General features: G+C 36.9%; 1 protein-coding gene across 5 annotated transcripts in view; it reads left to right on the top strand.

The window, feature by feature from the left end:
* The window catches only part of LOC145994928 (uncharacterized), a 251,363-nt gene that overhangs the window by 140,136 nt on the left and 87,877 nt on the right, over positions 1-23,350 (top strand). For all 5 annotated transcript variants that reach the window (XM_083131426.1, XM_083131428.1, XM_083131429.1 and 2 more), the window contains exons 18-22: positions 4,365-5,107; positions 7,436-7,594; positions 9,546-9,745; positions 16,685-16,810; positions 22,704-22,860. In XM_083131426.1, coding sequence (XP_082987552.1) covers positions 4,365-5,107; positions 7,436-7,594; positions 9,546-9,745; positions 16,685-16,810; positions 22,704-22,860 — 1,385 coding nt within the window. The remainder of the gene's footprint in view (positions 1-4,364; positions 5,108-7,435; positions 7,595-9,545; positions 9,746-16,684; positions 16,811-22,703; positions 22,861-23,350) is intronic.

Here is a 23,350-nt window from a genome sequence, read left to right as displayed (position 1 = left end):
CCACACTTAATTTTCTGGTTACAAAAAAAATAAATATTTCCTCTGGTTACACACACAAAAAAAAAATCAGGTTACACAAAAATTTAGTACAGTTCGTGTGTACTTCAAGAACGTAACGTGTAACCTACCTGACTATGACCGAGCATTTTTTGAAAGGAAAAGTAATATTTTTGCTATTATCACTAAAACATAGAGAAAATCGAGATTTGAATGATTTCTCTTCTACCTTTAATGAAGTGCAAGGGGTGCGGGATGCAAATTTTTTTGTTGGAAAGGAAACAGGACAGGTATTTTTAAAGTCCTGACGTTCAAAGTGGCGGAAAATATTCAACATTACCCGATACTAAAAAAAATGTTAATTATACACACAATTTTACCCTCAGATGATGATTTATTTTGCATTTCTGAAAAAAAAAACCACTGCTAATTTCAATAAATTTCAGACATTTAGTACAAAAAAAAATATGTAGTGAATAAACTACTTTTAAACTCTATCATTTTTTCCGAAGTCTGGATCGGAACGGGAATTTTTTTTTCAGGTCCAGACTTTTTGGTTTCCTGCACATCCGTTGTCATTACTGCAGAGTCTACTCCTGCTAATGGGCTTCCAATTTTCATGCCTGACAGCTTGAATGCAATAATTTTGACATGTAGATCTCAAGGAAATGGATGAAGAGGGATCCGTGAAAGATTATTTAGCCCTGATCGTAGTTTACATCCTCCTTGTACACACCCATTCGTTCCTTTCATACATGACACAATCAATCTCAGCTCCCTTTAGCGGCATGTTTTGAGCCTACGAACCGGAAGTTGTTGTGCTACAAGTATGGTGTCCGTGCAAAGGCACTTCCTTCCGGTGGATAGCCCATATAGTTCGGCAGGTTCCCGTGAGTGAGCGACTCTTGGCCTTGTAGCCAAAAACTTCTAGTAACCGCCTTCTTTCAAAACGTATTCTTTGTTCCCTGTAACACTTCATAAAAATGCAAAACTGTTACGAGATAATCAAAATCACATAGACCAACTAAAGATCGTCAACCCGCTTAATACGTCATCCAGGTTTCTGCAAAAGTTTACTTCAATCTTATGTGCATCCATCATAACTCCCGTTTCCCACTTCATACATTTTCCTAACTGTGCCGTTGTCATAATATTTGCCAAAAAAGTGTCCCGTTGGCTGAGTGACTTCTCCATCTTTTCTTGTCAGCAAGTATAAGAGGGGGGGGGGAAGGTTATGCCGATTGTTTCAGCCACGATGTTCTTGCTCGTGTGTGTACACAGGCTGATTACAGGAGAGGGTGGAAGTGGACCTTTCCTCCTTTCCTTTGACATCTAGAATGGAGCAACCAGTTCTAAATACATTCTTAAAAATGAACAATACCCATAGGACAAATAAAATAAGTGACCCTCCCCTTCCCAGCTCATTCTCAGCCACTGGTGTGCAGGGCAATGTGATAATTGCAGAATTCAGGTCTCTTTTTTTATGTTGTTGTCTGCATAGGAAATATTGCCCATATTATTGTCTGTTGCATGGTAAAACGTTAAGCAGGGATCATTTCTTTCTTGCTCACACTGCTGATAAAAGTTCCGTCTTCGACAGTCAGTTGCGTAATCTTTAAAAGGTAGAGGATTTCCTCTTCGACCACCTGTTGCTTGAACTTCCAGCCGGTCTCCTTGTTTTACGCTGCAGCTGGCGCCAATGTTTTGTGTGGCATCTGAAAAGCTGTCCCTCGCCGAGAACAGCAATGACTCATCCAGGGCGAAGGAAAAAGTCATTGTTTTGAATCTCGCAAAGCTGTTTTGATTTGAAGATAACTGAATTCAATCTCGAGAGAGAAAAACGAGAGTTAAAACAACTTCATCTTCTCCACCTTCTGATAAGCAAAACTGTAAATTTTATTTTATACCTGCCACAAGAATAAACTTCTTGAACACTCAGAGCAGTGTTGGAAGGAAATGCATGCAATATAATCGCCATTTTTCTTCAGAACCATACATGTGTGTGTGTGTGGGGGAGGGGGGTGCTTCGTAGAAATGGACACCTACACCGATTAAAAAACAAAAACATTATTCAAGGGGGAGAATACTCCTAATGTGGATTAACGTGAGAGTAAATAACGATCTCGCATTTTGATATCTGAAAATGTGCAGGTTTCATAAAGCTTGTTTTGAGTTCATTTTATGCTGATGGGCTTATCGGGACTAAATATACAGTTTAAAGTTAAATCCAATTCCAAACCCGAATGATTATCGAGTGGAACGATGTTTAATGTGTCCTAGAATACGGATTCTGTGCAAACAGATCGCAAGTTGCGGGTTTCCTTTTTCAGGTTGGATTACAATACAAGTCGAGGAAGAGTTTGGACTGCTTCCTGGAATGGGGGAGGGGGGTGAATATGAAGTTGCCTGAAGCAAAGAAAACTTGACTCGTGACTTTTTATATGATGTATTTTACTTAGCCGAACCAAAACGAACTTTACAACCCCTTTTTTTGGTGCCTAGAAAGGTTGTGTTGTATCTCCTGAGAGATCTTATCTTACCAGTTAATCCTGTAACAGACAATGCTCAGTAGACTCGTATAAAATCAAACTTCATTCTGCCCGATTATCTCCCGGTTTTTGCTGGCACCAGTGTGACTGGTGTCAAGATTCTTAGAGTTTTGCTTGCAATAAACAAGAGATTGTTTTCCTTTCTGTAGGTCTGAGTGCAAACGGGTTTCTCATTGACTAGAATTGTAAGAATTTCAGGAAAGACCAACCACTGTGCACAATTAATATAAAATAACATTTAAAATCCTTTTTTGTGAAAACGTTTTCATGTTCTATTTTCCTTCTTTCAACACACATCCTGTGCATAACAGGTTGTATAACTACACAGAATAAATGTTGTTACCGTCTTCTAGGAATCTTTGTGTCTGTTTGAGCTCCGTTTAAGCTGAAAATTGGTGAATTTGAAATAACAACCCTTTTCCTGGGAACTGTGAAAGGTCGTTGTATCGAGAGGTGACTGTATAAAATAGAGTGGAAGCCGAATTTTGCATGATTGGATTTTACATTTTTTCACATTACACATTGAATCTTCATGGTTCCAATAAAGCAACATGTTATTAAATTTTCCATTTTAACCGTAGCTTACCCGTGTTGTACAAGAAACTTACTTACCTGAGGGGGACCTCACAAGCCAACACTTTTTGTAATCATTAACATTCAAGAATCCATTTTGTTATTCAATCACGGCTTCCTTTGTTGATTATGTATGTGTAGTTAATTAATTAATTAATTAATTATATTAATTGCAAAAATTACCATCATTAATAAGGAATAACCAATTTCTATTGCACGCGAGTCTCTCATATTTTATCAATCACTAAAACTCACAAAAACCATCATAATTTTTCATTTATGCTTTTTTTGTTTATAGAGGTGCTATTGCTTATTAAATATAATAATTACAAAAATTAGTCATTACCAACCAATTGTACACTCTCACTGGCATGAGTGTCTCGAAAAACACATTAAAAAATGGGGCTTGATATGGGCAACTAGTGCATTTTGCATCCTATTTACATTACATTTATGTTTTTATGAACAAAAGTAATACAGAAATATTGTAAACACCTTAGTGAACATTGTAATTTATTTTCAATTTTATATAAAAAATTTCAGTTGACGAAAAATTGAAAACATTATATGGCCTCCTTGGGTACAGGGTGGCTACTCGTCGGGAATTCCTTGAATTCTGGGAATTATACGTGTATTATACATGAATTTTTCTCCGTACACGTGAAAAATTGCAACTTTCATTATTCCAAGTCTCATTGAATTTGTACCCATTTATTAATGCCGTGAAGCAAGTTTTTCAGTTTGGCCAATATTTTTATCAGGGAAGGAAAAGAAAGCTGCGTGGAAAATAGAACAGAATTCTCTCAATTCCTTTACTTTGTAAGTGTCCTTTGCAGAACAATCTATCTAACTGACTGAAAATTATTGCAGTCGAAGACATCTTGAAGTTGATTAGGTAAATTTAAGTTTGAAATTCTTGTAGATGTATTTCTAATCTGTGTATGTGAAATTGCAAATGTAAACTCTGCACCTTAATTTATGTATTTTTAATGTGCGTGTTTGTGCCCTTGATGTTCTGGAAAGTTCACCTTGAAAACCAGGAATTATACTTTAATTTTATCATAGTCCTAGAGTGGCCACCCTGTTGTAAGTTTTTTGCCTTTGTCCCCTGAAAAAGCCTGGCAACTGTGAGAACACATTTTGTACCAAGATAATTAGCATATTAAATGTGTTTTAGAAATATGCCTTATTAAAGTGCCAGTAGCCAAACAGAGATAACATGTAATTTTCTCCTTTTTTCCTCAGGCATCTCGGAATTTCTTCTCATGTCATTTCGATTTGCAGCCTTAGATGACATTATTTGCACAGCAGAATATATTCCCAGAGCATACAAAATGGCCAAAATAACCATGGAGGAAGATTACCTAGCCATGCTGGTTCATCCTATGAGAAGACGAAATATCGAACTACCACTGAAGCCTCAGAAACCACATCCCGATCTTACCCGAGATGGTAGCAAGGGAAGTATTGTGTCTGAAGGTTCAAGTACGGACAACAGTAGCACCCACCTGGTGACGTTAAGCAATGACGATTTTGTTAAGATTTCCAACCATGATGATGACAAAATCACATACTACAGCGATGAAGAAGACAGCGAAGAGGAGAGCGAGGATGAGGCTGAAAACAACTTGAATCCCGATGCAAGCGAGTTTGTGCCGAGTCCCGAGAGAGGAGTGAAGAACGAAGAAAGCGATATACTCACTGTTCTCGAAGGAACGGCGCAACTCCTTCATAATTTGGGTTCACAGGAAGATGAGTTCCCTGGACAAGAGTTTGTGGAAGTGAAAAGCTGTTTGGAGCTTGGCAATGATGGAACGAGTTTTTCTATGGGCGGTGGTGATTCTTTAGTGAATGGGAAAACTGGACCTGATCTATGCATTGAGTCTGTGGGACTGATACAAAATGATTTGCAGGTTTGGAGCTCTGATGATGGAACGAACGGCATTCCAGGAATCCTTAATGATCCAAGCATGACACCACACTTTAAGGTATGTAATAGTGTGTATATCAATTGTAGAAATGCCACAATTTATGGAAATTATCAGTTGATAATTGAATGTTTCTGTAAATAACCCGTAAGTAGAATTTACATGATATGTCCCTCCCCAAATTGGGAATTTCTGCAAAACTCAAGATAATCTTGTTCTTGAAACAGATATCACCTTGAATTTATACCAGTGCATAATCTTGTTCTTGAATAGATATCACCTTGAACTTATACCAGTGCAGATACACTTATCAAATCTGATATTTGAATATCGTAACAATTGAACACTGTTCAGAATATGTATAAATTTTAATATGTACATTTCCCATTGAAACCAACCTTAGAAAAAATGATTGTGCAGCCAGAAATTTATTTTGCAATGCCATGGTACATGAATTATCATCCGCCACCCCCAAAAATAACAAATTGGCAGAAGTACGTACTAAATTGCAAGCCATATACAGAAATATTGTTTCAGTAAAATTTCCAGCAATTTTCCAGATACATTGTTAATTGCGTATCAATTAATCTGTAATTAATTCATGTTCTTCAAGGACCATTTGGAATTTTACATCTGCTCTGTTACCAATAGCGGTTAATTTTATATTGGTCATATCGGCCCCATCCATAGTAGAGATTAATGCATTCCATCCATAATTTCTAAAAAAAAAAAAAGCCCATGGAATTTGCTAATTTGTTCTGGAATTACCACTCCCGTAATGTTCACCTTGTTTTTCAGTTTGTTTCCCTGTGTGTGCACATGTATTTCCTTCCTTCATTTCAACCATATTGCCAACCCACACATTCTGATTGCATAGTCACTGCACCACGTTATATCTTATCATTTTAAGTTTACATACTTGTGATTTCAAAGCAATCACAAGTCTGTAATCTTGGACTGATAATGCATAGCGACAATTATAAACCTTCACCTGACTAGTGTGAGATAGAGAGCTTCAAGACATTTCTGAAACATTGATCTTCCCTCGTCTCGTTTTTAAGTTTTGTCTCTTTTCATGTTGTGTGCGCACTCATGCATGAAGTTAAGCAGAACAAGATATGAAATGTAAAACGGTTTATAGTTTAAATTAGAAACTATTTGGACTGTTGGAATCGCACAATTAGTTTCAACTGCATTTAGTGGTGGATTAATGCAGCTCCAAGTAAGATTGTCTTTTCAATTATTATTTTGGAGAATGAGGTCAGCTTTTTTTAGTTCCTGGAACACATGTTGCAAGAATTCAAACAGGGCACATGGAGTTTAGGAACTTGTGTGTGTGTGTATTTTAGTGGGAGCTTTGAGGTCAAAGTGATGAAAAAACAAAAAAGGCCACAGTTGTTCCAGCAATGTATATTTTTTTGTTTCAGTATTCAGATAATATAATTTAACTTTTTTCAAATTATGTGTGTTAGTATTGCTATAATTTGAAGTTCCATTTAAACCGGTATCCCTGGTTTAAACAAAAAAAAGAAAAGAAATTGGTTTAAACAAAACGTGTGTGACATTTCAAACACAAAATGTAAGGTTATAGACATTAGATTGGATTAAAATTTTCATAATGAAGTGATTTCATAGAAACTTTGTGGTGTCTGCTAACAAGTTTGTTTACTGGTGCCATAGCGTGAAAAACATTAATGAAAATGTGTTAATGTGTGTGTGATTCTTTAAAAATGTAGCAAAATTTGACTTGATTTGTCTGTGAGGCATATAGATTAAATACTAATAAATTTTTTGTTGTTGAAATATGCAAATTATATGCATTCAGAAACATTTAAACCTTAAAGCAATTAAAAACACTAATAATTTTGCAATTGGTTCATTTCATTATTTCCATGAAGTAGGACCACTTTTCGTGGAATGCCCTTTTGGTGTTTTCCCAATTCATTGAAATATATCCAATCAAGAAATGATCTCCTTATCAGCGATTCAGTCTTCTTATATTATAGCATTAAGATAGTCTAAGCTCCAGATATGTTGAATAGCATACAACATGCACTGAAATTGAATTAAAAAAAAAAAAAACGTATGCCATGTACTGTAACAATCATAATAAAATCCAACTTGTAGCCAGAAAACTACAAGCACAGCACAAAACAAATAAAGAAAGAAACAGCTCCAGGCTGTGACCCTTTCCCAGCGTGTGGCTGCAGCAGATGCCATTGGACTTCCTTCACTTTCGTGCTGTGTCTTCTAGTTTTCTTGCCATAAGGTAAGTAGATTTTACTAGGATGTCCTAAAATGCACACGTTCTAATTGACCTGTTCTCATTAGTAATGCTCACTTGTTAGAGGAAAATATTGGTACTGACAATAATTCCCTTTCTTTCAGGAAACCTCCACAGAATATGTTCAGACAGATCCCTACATAACTCCTGAAAGTTTGGAAAGAGATATGTTGAGAAAGAAACTGGATAAGGCCAAACAAGAAAGCCAGACTAAAATAGATTCACTAGAAAAGACAATGACTGATTACATTAAAAAAATTAATGTGAGTACATTTTGTTATTTGAACTTCTTTCCAGACAAAATTGATTTTGCATTGTAAAAAATTAACTCGTTTATTCCCAAATTATTTTTTTAAAAGGTGCTTGACATTTGCATTATTTTTACTAAAAATTGCATCATTTTGAAGAATGTTAGCAATTTAAAGAAAACAACATTGTGTCTAAGTAAAAAGTTGTCAGTGTTCCATTGTTGAAACATCAGGAATGAATGGGTAGGTGTTTGTTAAAAATAAATTGCTCTTTTATTGTATAAGCAGTACGTTTCGAAATATCCACTAAGTTTAAAAATTGTATATTATTATTATTTTAATTTGACTGAATGTTTTTCTGGTCTATTTAGAGATTCCAGTTACAATGTACTTACAAATATTTCTGCTTGCAATGAAAAAGAACCAAACAATTAGCATGTAATGAAGATTGCATTTTACACATCTAATTAGCTTTTTTCCTTTTTTTCTTTTTCTTTCACATCTGCACTTTATTTGGTGTTCGTTCAGCATCCTTGCATGTCACAATGAATCTCATACTAAATTCTTCTGTTCAAACACAATTCGAGGAGGCATGCCTAACCTAAGGGTTTTTTCCACAATATTTTGTCAGTCACTTAAGTCTGCTCTGTAATTTTCTCTGTGAAATCAATAAACTGTTAACTTTTACAATAACCATGCATTGTTTTTTTCTCTGTCAATCATTGAAGTCTGAACATTTGCCAATAGTACAATTTTTCTTTTCTGTGTACTCTTATTTTAGAAAAACCTTATCAAACTAACCTGTATAAATGTTGTAATTATTGATGGCTTTTGATTGGGTAATACCAGTGCTCATTTTGACAGTACAAGAGAAATAGTAACACTATAAGTTTCTTTTTTTTTTTGTAAATAACCAGTAGTAAGAAAATGCCCAACTTGTTCATTCCTGTGGTTCCTTTACTGAAACATCTGGTTTTTGTTCTTGCTTGCAGCAAGACAGGTTTTCTTCAATCAAAAAATATTTTGTACAAAAATGGGCAGACAGTTATACCATTTCTACTTCCCTTCTGTCAATTATTGTAAATTCTCCTACTTCTAGCCCCCCCCCCCCCTCCCCCCTGCAGTACATATGCAGCTTCAAACCAGCATTCATGTTTGGGACACTGATGCTTGATCTTATTATGCAAGCTACCAAATATTTTTTAAAAATTATTTAGATAACATGGAATTTTTGGAACAATGGGATTTGTTGTTAGTTTCAAATTAGGGAAAACTCAAAAGGTTTTTTATTTTCATAGTTGATGACAGAAATAAAGTTCATTTAATGAGTATTCTGGCAGAAATGAGTTAGCTCCAAAAACTAACTTTAAAATGTAGGATCCAAGTCAGAACTTTCATATTTTACTCTTAATGCAAATAATAAATGTGAGAGGTTACACAACAGCTGATCCTAATTTTTAAAGATTTTTCTTGAACAATCTGTGTAAATGTTAATAGCAAGATATGATAACTGTGTACTTGTGTATATTTATGCTATGATGTGTGAAATATAAAGAAATGGTGACTGTAGTCATTGATCTGGGGTATTGAGTAGAAGTCTCTCTCCAAGGATATGCTGCTACTACTACTACTACTACTACTACTACTACTACTTACTACTACTAATAATAAATCGGCAATACATATAATAGTTTATTTTTATACTGAACTTTATATCAAAGATGTGACCACCCTCTTGCAAAAGTTTGTGGTGGTGTGCACACGTGCAATCATAATGATGATTTTAATGAAAATTTACCTTTTAAAACATTTAAACGACAATTTACTTTTTAAACAATCTATTTAAAGATTATGTGGCAAATGTCTTTTCCAAAATGAATTTGAACTCTCACAATTAAATATCTTGCAGGTGGTTTTTAAAAATTGAAATATTGCTTGTCTTTTTTTTCCTTTATTGACTTGACAGGACCTGGAGAAGAGAAACAATATGCTTCAGGAAACTAAGGAGAAAGAAATAGAGAAGTACAAATTCGAATTAGCCAAGGCATTGAGGGATCATAAGAATGAGAAATCTGAAATACAGAAATTGATACAGGAAAATGCTAAAATAAAACAAAATATGGAAGAGGCCATTAGCAAAATAACAGAGCAATTAAAACAGGAGAAGTAAGTATCAAGATTTTAGTTCTTAGTATAAGAGTGTCTGTGTCATTACTGAAAAGTATGGCTAAACATCAGCAAAATGCTTAAATACCATAGATCATGGTTCGATCTTATGTTTCTTGCAAATAATAAGAATGAAAAATTAATTTTACATTTGAACATTGGCAAAGTAGCAATAATCAGAGGATATTTTGCTTTGCCATAATAAATTCTCTGGTTCAGTGTTTTTTGCAATAGCACTATGTATATGTTTAATAGGGATGGGACCGATTAATCGGTACTCTATCGGTATGGGCCGATATAGGCATATCGGAGTATCGGTTTATCAGTAAAATTACCGATTATTTTACCAATCCGATATATCGATAAATATCTTATAATTTAGTGCAAAATTCTGCCATTTTGTTGTAATTTTTATGGACAATCTCCATGCTCTTCTTTCTAAAAAGTAAGTGTCTAAATATTTAGCTACTCTTGCATTGCAGTCACTTCAAAACACACATTTATTAAGGAGATCAATGAACATTTCAGGTTCTTCAAGGACCATTTCCAATTTTATATCGGATCGGTAGAATATCGGTTATCGGTATCGGTAAATTTTATATCGGTACTTTATCGGTATCGGCCAACATTTCACATCGGGCCATCCCTAATGTTGAATATAAAGTAGGATGAAAAGGTATCTATCCTTATTTTATTTCTCATGCGTTAGTTGGGTGTGTCACTAGACTGTAGTGCATAGTTCATGGTGGTTGGGGTAAACGTGGTTTAAAATTACTTACGTGAAATTTAGAAGATTTCGTACTTCCGCGTTGCACAATTTAATGGTTCAATCCTATTAATTTCGAAGATCCACTGTCTTCATTCACAAAAGGGTACGGCGTTTGAAGCGGAGATGGTACCGCGTCACTACATTGTTTGTTCCCGGGCGGCGGTGGTTGCGATTTTTCCCCTTCGGCAGCACTGGCACGCGCATCTTGGTTTGTGTCATCTGCTTCCTGTTGTCCGGTGGCGTTGTCAGTTGGGGGTTGGGGGGCTGGGCAGCGTTGCTCGGTAATGTGCCGTTCCTGTTCCCCGCATGGCTGGAGGGGGGTCGAGTATGTGCATAGCATCTTTTCTTTTTCAGGTCGGGGATCTTTCTGAGGACAGGGTGCCAAGTTGGGTGTCTGTCCTCAGAAAGATCCCCGACCTGAAAAAGAAAAGATGCTATGCACATACTCGACCCCCCTCCAGCCATGCGGGGAACAGGAACGGCACATTACCGAGCAACGCTGCCCAGCCCCCCAACCCCCAACTGACAACGCCACCGGACAACAGGAAGCAGACGACACAAACCAAGATGCGCGTGCCAGTGCTGCCGAACGGGAAAAATCGCAACCACCGCCGCCCGGGAACAAACAATGTAGTGACGCGGTACCATCTCCGCTTCAAACGCCGTACCCTTTTGTGAATGAAGACAGTGGATCTTCGAAATTAATAGGATTGAACCATTAAATTGTGCAACGCGGAAGTACGAAATCTTCTAAATTTCACGTAAGTAATGTAGTGCATAGGTTTAGCTTTTGCCTGCAGCGTAGGCTAGCTCATCTGATTTTGCAGTGCCTGCTGAATCTTGTTATGCACCACACTCTTCGTGACTTTTGCATTCACTCATGGCCAAGCTGCTGAGAAAAGATCAATGTGACCAACCAATTGATGTTGTCCAGGATAATAAGCTATAACACCATTAAGCCTTGTTTCCATTATTATGAAAAAATATAAATATGCTGACCAAGGCAGTAATTTATTTTATTAAAAACATAAACTAAACGTAACGTTTCAACCTTCTAGCAAGGTCTTCATCAGACTCTGTATCAAGTACAAAAGTAACAAGATACCAAAAACAGGGCATTATATACACAAAACATTACTCCCTCCAGACTAATAGAAAGTTGTTTTGGAACTTTCTCGCAGGTGGCTTTCACTATACTTTCACCTAAAAGGCGAAAAATATATACTTTCATATAGAATGTGGATTGGGCTTTATATATCACGCTCTTTTTCCTTCATTTTCTTCCTTCTCCTCTCCTCTTTCTCTCTTGTCCTTTCCACTCTTTCTAACACTTTCTTCCATTCTTTGTTTAACTTCAGTCCCCCATTCCAGTTCATTGTGTCTTCTTCACCTTTCTTCTCTATTTCCTTGGCTTCCTTCCATTTTCTCACTAGCATTCTCTTCTCCCTTCCTATCTGCTTAGCCTCATCCCACTCTATGTCATGTCCTGTTTCTCTCGTGTGTTTAAATATCGCATTTCTCTCTCTCTTAAGTCGTACATCATCCCTATGTTGTTTCAACCTATCTTTCAGTCTCTTTTTCGTTTCTCCTATGTACACACACTGACATTCTTTACATTTTACTTCGTAGATAATCCCTTCCTCTTCCTCTTCTCTGTTTTCCTTTTTCTTGTTTGCATTCTTCGCTATTCCTAAGATGCTTCTCCCTCCCTTCCTGTAAGTTTTAATGCCCGCTTTCCTAAGCACTTTGCATATCTTTTCTGTGGTCTCCCCCATACTCCTTATTCCAAACCACCTCTCTTTTTCTTTCTCTTCATCTTTTTCTTTCTCTTCCAATTCTCCCCTTCCTCTTTTCTTCCTTCTTCTGTTTATGTCCAGTCTATCCTGCTTCTCATAGCCATTCTTTTCCAGCTGTTTCCATAGGCTATTTATTTTGCCTTCTTTTTCACATTCCTTCGTGCATATTTTCGTTATTCTGTCCTCCATATTCTTTATGAAATTTCTTTTTGTCACCTCACTTACATCACTTCTTTTGTGGCAGAATACCCCTGCTGCACACTTCTTCTGATGCCAAGCGGTTTCCATTTCTTCTCCTCTCTTCCTTTTCATCAATATATCAAGGTAGCTTAACTTGCCTTCTTCTTCTATTTCAAGTTCCAATAAAATCCCTCTTTCTTCATCTTGTATTTCTTTGGCAAAAATGTCAAGCTGCCTCTTTGTTCCCTTCCATATGCCAAAACAATCGTCCGCATATCTGCAAAACAAAATTATTTTGTCACCTCCTTTTTCTATCACTTTCTTTTCCCATTCATTCATAACCAATTCAGCCAATGCTGGGTTTAGGCTAGAACCTATATTCAGTCCTTCACTCATTAACATTATTTTATCTCCCATTATACTGTAACCGTTATTCCAAATGGTTTCCAGCGCCTTCACTACCCTTTCACTATCCCATTCTCCTATAATTTCCTTTCCCATTCTCTTTTTAATAATGTCCAAAACGTGTTCCCTCTTGATGCTTGGGAACATACTTTTTACATCTAAGCTAAACATTGTCGTCTTCATCTCATTTAATTTAAGTCCTTTTATGAGGTCTACTACTTGCTCACTTTTCTTAACTGCTCTGCTTTCTTGCTGTGTTACTAACACTTCAATAACTTTCTTTAATTTCTTTTCCAAGGGTTCCAAAATATTGTTTCTGCAATTCATTACTGGTCTTAACTTTATCTCCTCTTTGTGTATCTTTGGAAAGCCCTTCAAACTTGGTAGTCTTCCTGTCTCCTTTATGCATTTCTTGAATCCACTCCTCCTACAGTCTTGTATGACCCTTTCTTTTATAGTTTGTTCTTCACCTGTTCCACAAATCTCCTCATATCCATTTTCTTTTAGGTCTTCAAACTTACTCTCGTTTCAAAGGTTTCAAAGTTAAAGAAAGAAATATAGATTATGAGGAAGTTATATATGACATTGAAGAAGCAGTACTCCATATAAAAGAAGAACCAGCTAGAGACAAGATTAGAAGAAGAACAGCAGCCATACTGAAGAAAGAAATGGGAAAACAAAGAAAAGTAGATAATTTGAGTCAGAAAGAAAGGGAAGGGATAAAGAAAATCAAGAAAAGAAATGATGTGGTGATAGAGCAGGCAGATAAAGGAGGAGCAATTGTGGTGATGGAAAGAGAATGGTACGAGAGTAAGTTTGAAGACCTAAAAGAAAATGGATATGAGGAGATTTGTGGAACAGGTGAAGAACAAACTATAAAAGAAAGGGTCATACAGGACTGTAGGAGGAGTGGATTCAAGAAATGCATAAAGGAGACAGGAAGACTACCAAGTTTGAAGGGCTTTCCAAAGATACACAAAGAGGAGATAGAGTTAAGACCAGTAATGAATTGCAGAAACAATATTTTGGAACCCTTGGAAAAGAAATTAAAGAAAGTTATTGAAGTGTTAGTAACACAGCAAGAAAGCAGAGCAGTTAAGAAAAGTGAGCAAGTAGTAGACCTCATAAAAGGACTTAAATTAAATGAGATGAAGACGACAATGTTTAGCTTAGATGTAAAAAGTATGTTCCCAAGCATCAAAAGGGAACACGTTTTGGACATTATTAAAAAGAGAATGGGAAAGGAAATTATAGGAGAATGGGATAGTGAAAGGGTAGTGAAGGCGCTGGAAACCATTTGGAATAACGGTTACAGTATAATGGGAGATAAAATAATGTTAATGAGTGAAGGACTGAATATAGGTTCTAGCCTAAACCCAGCATTGGCTGAATTGGTTATGAATGAATGGGAAAAGAAAGTGATAGAAAAAGGAGGTGACAAAATAATTTTGTTTTGCAGATATGCGGACGATTGTTTTGGCATATGGAAGGGAACAAAGAGGCAGCTTGACATTTTTGCCAAAGAAATACAAGATGAAGAAAGAGGGATTTTATTGGAACTTGAAATAGAAGAAGAAGGCAAGTTAAGCTACCTTGATATATTGATGAAAAGGAAGAGAGGAGAAGAAATGGAAACCGCTTGGCATCAGAAGAAGTGTGCAGCAGGGGTATTCTGCCACAAAAGAAGTGATGTAAGTGAGGTGACAAAAAGAAATTTCATAAAGAATATGGAGGACAGAATAACGAAAATATGCACGAAGGAATGTGAAAAAGAAGGCAAAATAAATAGCCTATGGAAACAGCTGGAAAAGAATGGCTATGAGAAGCAGGATAGACTGGACATAAACAGAAGAAGGAAGAAAAGAGGAAGGGGAGAATTGGAAGAGAAAGAAAAAGATGAAGAGAAAGAAAAAGAGAGGTGGTTTGGAATAAGGAGTATGGGGGAGACCACAGAAAAGATATGCAAAGTGCTTAGGAAAGCGGGCATTAAAACTTACAGGAAGGGAGGGAGAAGCATCTTAGGAATAGCGAAGAATGCAAACAAGAAAAAGGAAAACAGAGAAGAGGAAGAGGAAGGGATTATCTACGAAGTAAAATGTAAAGAATGTCAGTGTGTGTACATAGGAGAAACGAAAAAGAGACTGAAAGATAGGTTGAAACAACATAGGGATGATGTACGACTTAAGAGAGAGAGAAATGCGATATTTAAACACACGAGAGAAACAGGACATGACATAGAGTGGGATGAGGCTAAGCAGATAGGAAGGGAGAAGAGAATGCTAGTGAGAAAATGGAAGGAAGCCAAGGAAATAGAGAAGAAAGGTGAAGAAGACACAATGAACTGGAATGGGGGACTGAAGTTAAACAAAGAATGGAAGAAAGTGTTAGAAAGAGTGGAAAGGACAAGAGAGAAAGAGGAGAGGAGAAGGAAGAAAATGAAGGAAAAAGAGCGTGATATATAAAGCCCAATCCACATTCTATATGAAAGTATATATTTTTCGCCTTTTAGGTGAAAGTATAGTGAAAGCCACCTGCGAGAAAGTTCCAAAACAACTTTCTATTAGTCTGGAGGGAGTAATGTTTTGTGTATATAATGCCCTGTTTTTGGTATCTTGTTACTTTTGTACTTGATACAGAGTCTGATGAAGACCTTGCTAGAAGGTTGAAACGTTACGTTTAGTTTATGTTTTTAATAAAATAAATTACTGCCTTGGTCAGCATATTTATATTTTTTCATAATAATAAGCTTTGTTGTATTTTGATAAATTACAAATTCTTTATTTGTAAGTGAAGTGCAACCTGTGGTTGCTTTATCATTTAACCTGCAAAACTTGCATAATCAAACAAAGAAAAACATTAAATATAATTGCTACGTGGTATTTCATCTGGACTGAACAGATATGACAGCATGTGTCACAAAGACCTGACACGTTTTTTTAAAAAATTTACTGCATAACTTCACAACTTTTACCATAGGATAGAGAACTTCTCCTCTTCTTCAACAGAACCTTCCTGATTGTGTGGTGGTAACATCATCACCTGGTAACCAATTGGTCCTGAGTTTATATCCAGTGGAAGCACATGGTGGTTTGGCTAACCTTTTACCATGCACAGATATGGGTTTATCTGAAAAACATTCCCTCAGAAAATTGGAGCAACTGCTCTGGGCAGCTTCCCTCAGATCTACAGATCTGATTTTTTTTGTCCCTCTGGGACTATATGAACATCCTAATGTTCTTTCCACCACTGTTGCATGATATGAATGAACTGAAGAATAACAAGACATTAGCTACTGTCAGGTGGGATATGCTGGTGCATGTTTGGGAAGAACTTAAATATTAATTGGATGTTTGCCATGTAAGTAGCAGTGCTCATCTTTATTGATCATCAAATATGCCACATCAGTTGATCAGCTTATTGCTTTAAAATATTCATAGTTTCGTTTATATGATGATCAGAATATTAAAGCAACTGTCATTCAATCAGAAAATCCACTCTTGCCACAAAATGAAATTTGATTTTATGTAATCTCCAGGATATTTGGATTCCAGAAGCATATCGATAATTGATATATTATATATTGATATTATATTTCTTGATACCGATATTCATATCAGTATCAACTCATTTCTACTTTTGATTATATTCGGTAGAGCCTATAAAAGTCATTTTGATCCATACCAAGTACGTAGAAGAACCTTTCAGGACAGTAATGGTGAAAATCGTGCATTGATTATATTGTAGCCTTTGCTAGAGTTGTTTAATTTCATGAGTGTACTTTAATTTCAGATTGAAAATACGTGATGTTCAGGAAAGCTATTCTGCAAAGGAAGTAAGACTTGAACTTAATATTGAAAAGCTTCGTCAAGACATTTTAAACCTGAAACGCAATTATGGGGAACAACAATTTGACAGGTTTGTAAGAATTATTAAATTTGAAATGCTATGTTCAGGAAACACTGTAATTTGGAACAAAATTCAGTAATAAAATAAGTTAATACTTGCACATTGTAACATGAAATGGTGGATGTGAATGTTCACAGGATCAACATTTTGTGAAGGTGATGTGATCAGCGTCAAGATCCAGCTACCTTTACCCCCTAGGGTTGTCCCTATTTACTAGAACAGGGTGGCTACTCACCAGGAATTCCTTGAATTCCAGGAATTATGCTTGAATTATTAGCTCCAAGAATTATGCGTGCATTCTGCATCAATTTTTCTCCGTAGACGTGAAAAATTGCAACTTTTATTAATCCAAATCCTGTTGAATTTATACATACTCATAAATGCCCTGATGCAAGTTTTTGAGTTTAGCTTTTATTTAAATCGAGAAAGGAAAACTAAAGAAAGATGCTGGAAAATAAGAACTAAATTCTCTCAATCTGTTTACTTGATCATTGTTCTTTTGCGGAACAATCTAACAGACTGACAAGTTATTGCAAGATATGATTTCTTGAAGCTGAATTTGGTAAATTTGAATTTAAAATTCTTATACAATGAACAATTTTTTGTACATTAGTATATCCCGTAACATTTGTGACTTGTGTTTGTAGATATATTTCGAGTCTGAATATGTGAAATGGCAAATGTAAACTCTGCACCTTGAATTCATCATCATCCTTTGCTGTTTCCTGCCTCTGGCTGGGTCGGCATAGAAGTCAAGCCTCTCCATTTTTTCCTGGTCTTCCACCACTCCTCTTTTTCCACGTTATTCCAATCTTGTACTCCTCTCCTAACACACTCCGCTATCTGCTCTTCCAACCGACATTTTGGTCTCCCCCTTGCCCTTGTTCCCACTCCTTGTGCATTGTAAACTCTTGCTGGTAGTCTTTCTGCACTCATCCTCTTCATGGATCCATACCAGCTCTTCTGTGCCTGATCTATCCTGTTCTGGAGCTTCACCACGCCCACTGTCTATCAGATCTCCTCATTCCTTATTCTATCCCTTTTAGTCTTCCCCAATATACTCCTTAAAAATTTCATCTCCACTGCCTGCATCTTTCTTTTGTCTCTCTGTCATTGTCCAAGTCTCTGCTCCGTATGTAATTACAGTGGAACCCCGATTTTAAGTTCCCACATTATATGTTTTCCTGCTTAATACATTCATCCAGTCAGGTCCCGGCAAAAGCCATGTTAAATAATAGGACGTTCACCTCGATCTTATGTTCGTTCTAACTCCCATTTCCCCGCTTTATACGTTTTCCGAGCAGTGACAATGTCTTAAAATTTGGCAGAAATCTTGGCCACGCGAGTTATCCCTCCTTTTTTTTTTTGCTTTCGAAGCTGTTTCATTCACCATGCAACGTCGAACTTCCAGATGTTAGGCTTTTATGCGAGAGGAGGGAGCAAAGAGGCATGGTTCAGTGAAAGGTTGGGGGGGGGGATGAGGTGGGGCACAGCTTGCATTTGTTGCACCTTCCTTGACGGAGAGGAAGGGAAAATGGCACTTCTTGCTTTCCCGGTAAAGATACAATGGGCAGATTCTTCTGCCTCAGGATCAGACAACAAGCACACTGTTGCCAAACCGATTCTCGCTAAATGGTACCTGCCTTAGAATTTGGACAATGAAAGTTCACCCTCCCCACTCCGAGTGGAAAATTGACATCAAGACTCAATCATCATTCGCTTCTTTGCCCACACAGATGTACGGAATCCTTCCTAGTTGACGGGAACGAAAAACAAAAGCGAGAAGGGTGTTTGTTTGTGAAAACTTTTCCTTTCTTCTTGTCTGCAATGTTGGAATAGAAAAAAATAAGAAGGGTTTGCCAACTTCCGCTATCCGATACTGAATAAGAACTGCACTTCTTTAATGGGAAGCCGTTTAGATTCCTAAGGAAATACGATTGGATCTAGTCTATACTTCACTGTAAATCTTTTTAATCTGAAATTTTTTCTCAAATGCTAATGTCATTTGATCATCAGAATGAAGCTGAAGCTAACTTGATTCTTTTTTTCTATGGGTAGGTGGGTGATATTTTACTCACTGATGGAAAAATATTCTTGTCAAATCAATTGTTTGGGGGGAAAGGGGAGGTGAGCGAAGTTCGGACACACATATTTTTCTGCGTGAGACAGAGAATGGATTATTTTATGCAGATTTTTGTGACTCGTGTGTTGTAAAGTGACAGTGCCAGGAAAAATGAGTGAATAAACGAGGGGTTCGGCAATATTTTCTGAGAGCAGCCAAATTTAGTGCACATCTAAATGCCATTAAAATGCGGGTGATCTAAGCTACCACATGAAGCAGCTCTGGAGCTCACCCAGCCTAAAATAAATTTATACCTGGGGGCAACCTTGGGGAGGGGGGGTAAAGATTGCCGAAGCGTGGTGCTGATCACGTCACCTCCAAATTGGCAGAGATCAAAGAGTATGTGGGGTAAAGACGGCCGGAGCATAGTGCTGATCACATGATCTCCCACATCCCCTATACAGGGTGTCTTATTAGTAATAGCGCAAACTGACAGGTGAAAGTACACAATAATAGAAGCAAAAAAGTCTCAGTAAACATGGGTCTGCAAACGAGCCGTTTTCGAGATAATAGCGAATGTGTGATTACAAGCTGCCACTGACTTCTTTGTTTGTAAACATCGTCCTAGTTGGTCAAATGCTAATAATGTGTGTGAATGTCTGGTTAATAGCAGTCACTGACTGCATTCGCAATTACAGTAGAGCGTCGATTATCCGAAGTAATTGGGGGACATGGGTGTTCGGAAAACTGGTTTGTTCGGATAATCGAACTGTACATGTTTATTTGCCAAAAAGAAGTACTGTACAGTAAATTTATTCATAAAAACAGGCATCTCTTTAAGTATGTATTACAAAGTAACGTACAAAGGCAACTTTAGTAGGAATATATAGTATGTGGTACAGTTTATTAAACAAAAATATGTACATATCACATACGCATTTTGCATGAACAATACACACAGTACACAAAATTAACGTTTAAAAAAATCCTTTATTTTGGTCTGTCTAAGCAAGCCTACACGCTTACGAGCAGCTAAGTCACGTACTTTTTTCATTACAGATATCTGAAAGTGAGCGAGTACACAGTTCGGTTAAGCGGTCGTTCGGTTGACCGACGTTCGGATAATCGACGCTGTACTGTACCTTGAAAACAGCATGGTGCAAAGTGCATGGGGAACTTTATCTTCGCCTTTTTCTAATTTGAAAATGCTTTATCATGCCCCCTATGGTATCATCACTAGTCTTGTAATTTCTGAAAAGTGCCAAGTATTGCTGCCCCAATTTTCTTGCTCGTGTGGAAGTGAGCCCCCGTACATGAGACATCTTAACCAATTAACATAAAGGTGAACAGCGATCTCCCGTCTCTTTATCTCAGTCTAAAATTAGGCAGTTGCTCTTGAACCTGAATACGTGCATTCAATGAACTTAGCGTACTGCAAGTAAAAAAAAAAGACATGAGCCGGTTTCTCATTGTTTAATGCCCTGCATCGGAAATCTTGCTCTTATGTCTGAAGCATTGACATGACATGGGAGAGTCAATCAGTGATCCATCCTCCCTCCCCCCACTTTACCTTCTTTTCTTTCTGCAACTTGGCCGGGTGGGAATGAGCACACTTCTGATAAGACGGCATGCCGCTCCACCATCTGTTCATCTCCCCCTTCCCCTCCCACCCTTACAAACAGGTAGGAAGGGTGTCCGTGTGCAGCTGGCAGCCGGCGCCAATGTTTCGTCTCCTGCCTCCAGAGTTGTGACTCATTCAGTCTGAAAGGAAGAAAAATGACAGTCATAGATTAGACGGCAGTTTTTTCAATCTCGTCTCAGAAGGTTGTTTTGCTTTGACGATTAGGAAACACTAGCAGCAGACACAATGTGAAATTAAAAAAAAAAGGGACGAGATCTTTTTTTCTTCTTTTTCTTGTTCTGCCTTCTGATAAATGCCTTGAACACAGAGCAGTGCAGGAAGGAAATGCACATGATGCTAAGAATGATATAATCGCCCTTTTCTTCGGAACCATTCACGTGCTGAAAATAAATCACGCAATATTTAAATGTTGACGGGAAGACAAAGAAAAAAAACTTTATTTATGGGAAACTATTGGTGGAAGGAGTGTTTGCCCTACACAAGACTTTTAAATCCAATAATAAAACTTCGATTAGTATGGATGTAAATAACACACAGTGGCGTGCCCAAGGGGGGGGGGATGATGGGGTCATAACCCCCCCCACTTTGGCCAGTATTTCTGAAGAAAAAAAGGAGAACATCATAGGCAGGAAAAGATGGCAAAGTGAGGTCTGACTACTATAAAAAGTATACATAACCCCGTCACCCCTGTGTTGCTTTTTTTCTTAGAAATTCATAATCATACTTACTGACACTTGAGTTTCACCCCTCCCATATGATTTCCCGCATTTTAAGTTTTTTATTTACGGACCCCTGAAAAATGTAAAATCGTGGTTTGACTGTATTGGCACATAGTATGTGTTATTCTATGCTTGAATTAAATATTTTAAATATAAGGATCCCTTATATTGTTAATATATTATTTGTGTGTGTAGGTGGGTTGGTGGTGAGAGGCGGTAGTACGTATGGATGAAATGGAGAAAACATCTGCTAGTACCCTTGAATTTTTGGAAATTTCATCTTGGAAACTGGGAATTATACTTGAATTTTATCATGATCGTAGAGTAGCCATCTTGTAGAAGCAGGGTGAACCCCAGAACTCCTCTATACTGGGACATACCTTGAAAAATTCCCACCAAAAATTACCTGCTCTGGGATTTGAACCCAGATCTCGTACAATAAAATTCAGTACTTCATAAATATAACTTAGCACAGAAAGAAATTGAGATTGGTATTGAAAGTTGATAAAAAGTTGTGTTTCAATCAGAGTTGCCAGTACACAGTTGATAGATACAGCTAGTATCAGCAATAAAATAACATGTACAGTAGAAGATTGTTGAGAACTATTTTGAACAAGAAACAATTTGAACGATATATAATGTGTTTTAACCTTTACAGTCCTGTGGCGCTTATGCAGTTTTTACCTCTGTCCCAGGCCATTTAAACGAGGTTTGTAAGGTTTAGCAAAAATCGTTATAGCTTCCTTCCTGTGGCAGATAATTTAGTGAAACAAGAAACATTTTACTAAGAATAAAATATTCTTTGACATAGAAAAGACGGAGTGTTGCTATCTGTATGTATTTGTTATTATTCATGGCTTCAAATGTGAAAATTGAAAAAGAGAAAATAAAATACAACATTTTGCCCCTCCCCCCTCCCTGTTGAGACATGGAACAACAAATTCTACATGTCTACATTATAATTCAATATTTGTTTTGTTCCTAATGCCTTTTGCCATCCGAAGGAAAAAAACAACAAAGTGCAAGAGTTGTAAACAACCATTGTAAACAAACATTTACAACTGCACTAACTCACCTCTGTCATTCGATGCCTCTTTTACTGCACCGACAAAGAGAAGGTGTAAATTTAGCATCTGCTGAAGAGCACCAGCGTCGCTATCGATGCATATTGACTCTTAGTTTCAAGTTCCACTCACTTTGAGTCATGAGCATAGAAAATAAACAGGGTTGCAAGGCGACGAAAAAAGGTTCTGTTCCATCAGTCAGTGTATGGCCGATCGGCACTGTGGCCAAAAATGCCATCGGTCAGCACAAGACCGATGGGAACTTAAAAGGTTAAACCCTACTTAAATCTTAGCAAATAGTATATTTTGAATTATTTATTCCCAGTTAATTATTTTATTGCTTCAGTAATAAATTGAGTATCCAGTTATTACTTAAAATACTTTAAATAATATTAATTCTTCTTCATTTTTTTAGGTTTATACAAGAATGTGTGAATAAAATAGGAAGAATGAACGGAACCGTCCGATTATTAAGTGAAAAGACAAAAGTAAAGAAATCTACTATGATAAATGCCGTATCAGATTGGGAGAAAGCTTTAAAGAATGCTAGCGATATGCGGACCAAATTTGTGGTAAGTAGTTTAAAGAAAATGTATATTTAAAAAAAAAACTTTATTCAAGTTAAACCTCAACGTGCAATAGTACCCAAAAATGTCATTCACTAAAGTGTTTGTATATGGCTACGAGCAAAGATAGAGATAAATTTTACCTTGTTTATTAGCAGTGAACCCTAACCCTGGGGGGTAAAGGCGGTCAGGGGCTGATCACATCACCCCCACTCACGACCGGATCAAGAAAGTGTGGGGCGTTACCCCCACACCCCCTATACGCCTTCATGGCGTGGTGCTATGCACAGGGGAACACTTTACCTTTTTCTTCTTCACTTTTACAGATTTATATGTAAATACATATTTATGTGTGAAGCTGAAATCAGTTATATTTTGTATTATCTTTGTACATCATGGCATGTAGACTCCAAAAATTCAGTTTTTATTTTCCATATTTGTACATATATTGGTTCATATTTTACATATTTTAGTTATTTTTACATATTATTTCAAT

This window comes from Lepisma saccharinum, chromosome 11 (assembly GCF_977018435.1).
Source record: "Lepisma saccharinum chromosome 11, izLepSacc3.1, whole genome shotgun sequence".
NCBI classification, from domain to species: domain Eukaryota; kingdom Metazoa; phylum Arthropoda; class Insecta; order Zygentoma; family Lepismatidae; genus Lepisma; species Lepisma saccharinum.
The sequence above is the reverse complement of the archived record's forward strand: the minus strand, read 5'-3'. Positions and strand labels throughout refer to the sequence as shown.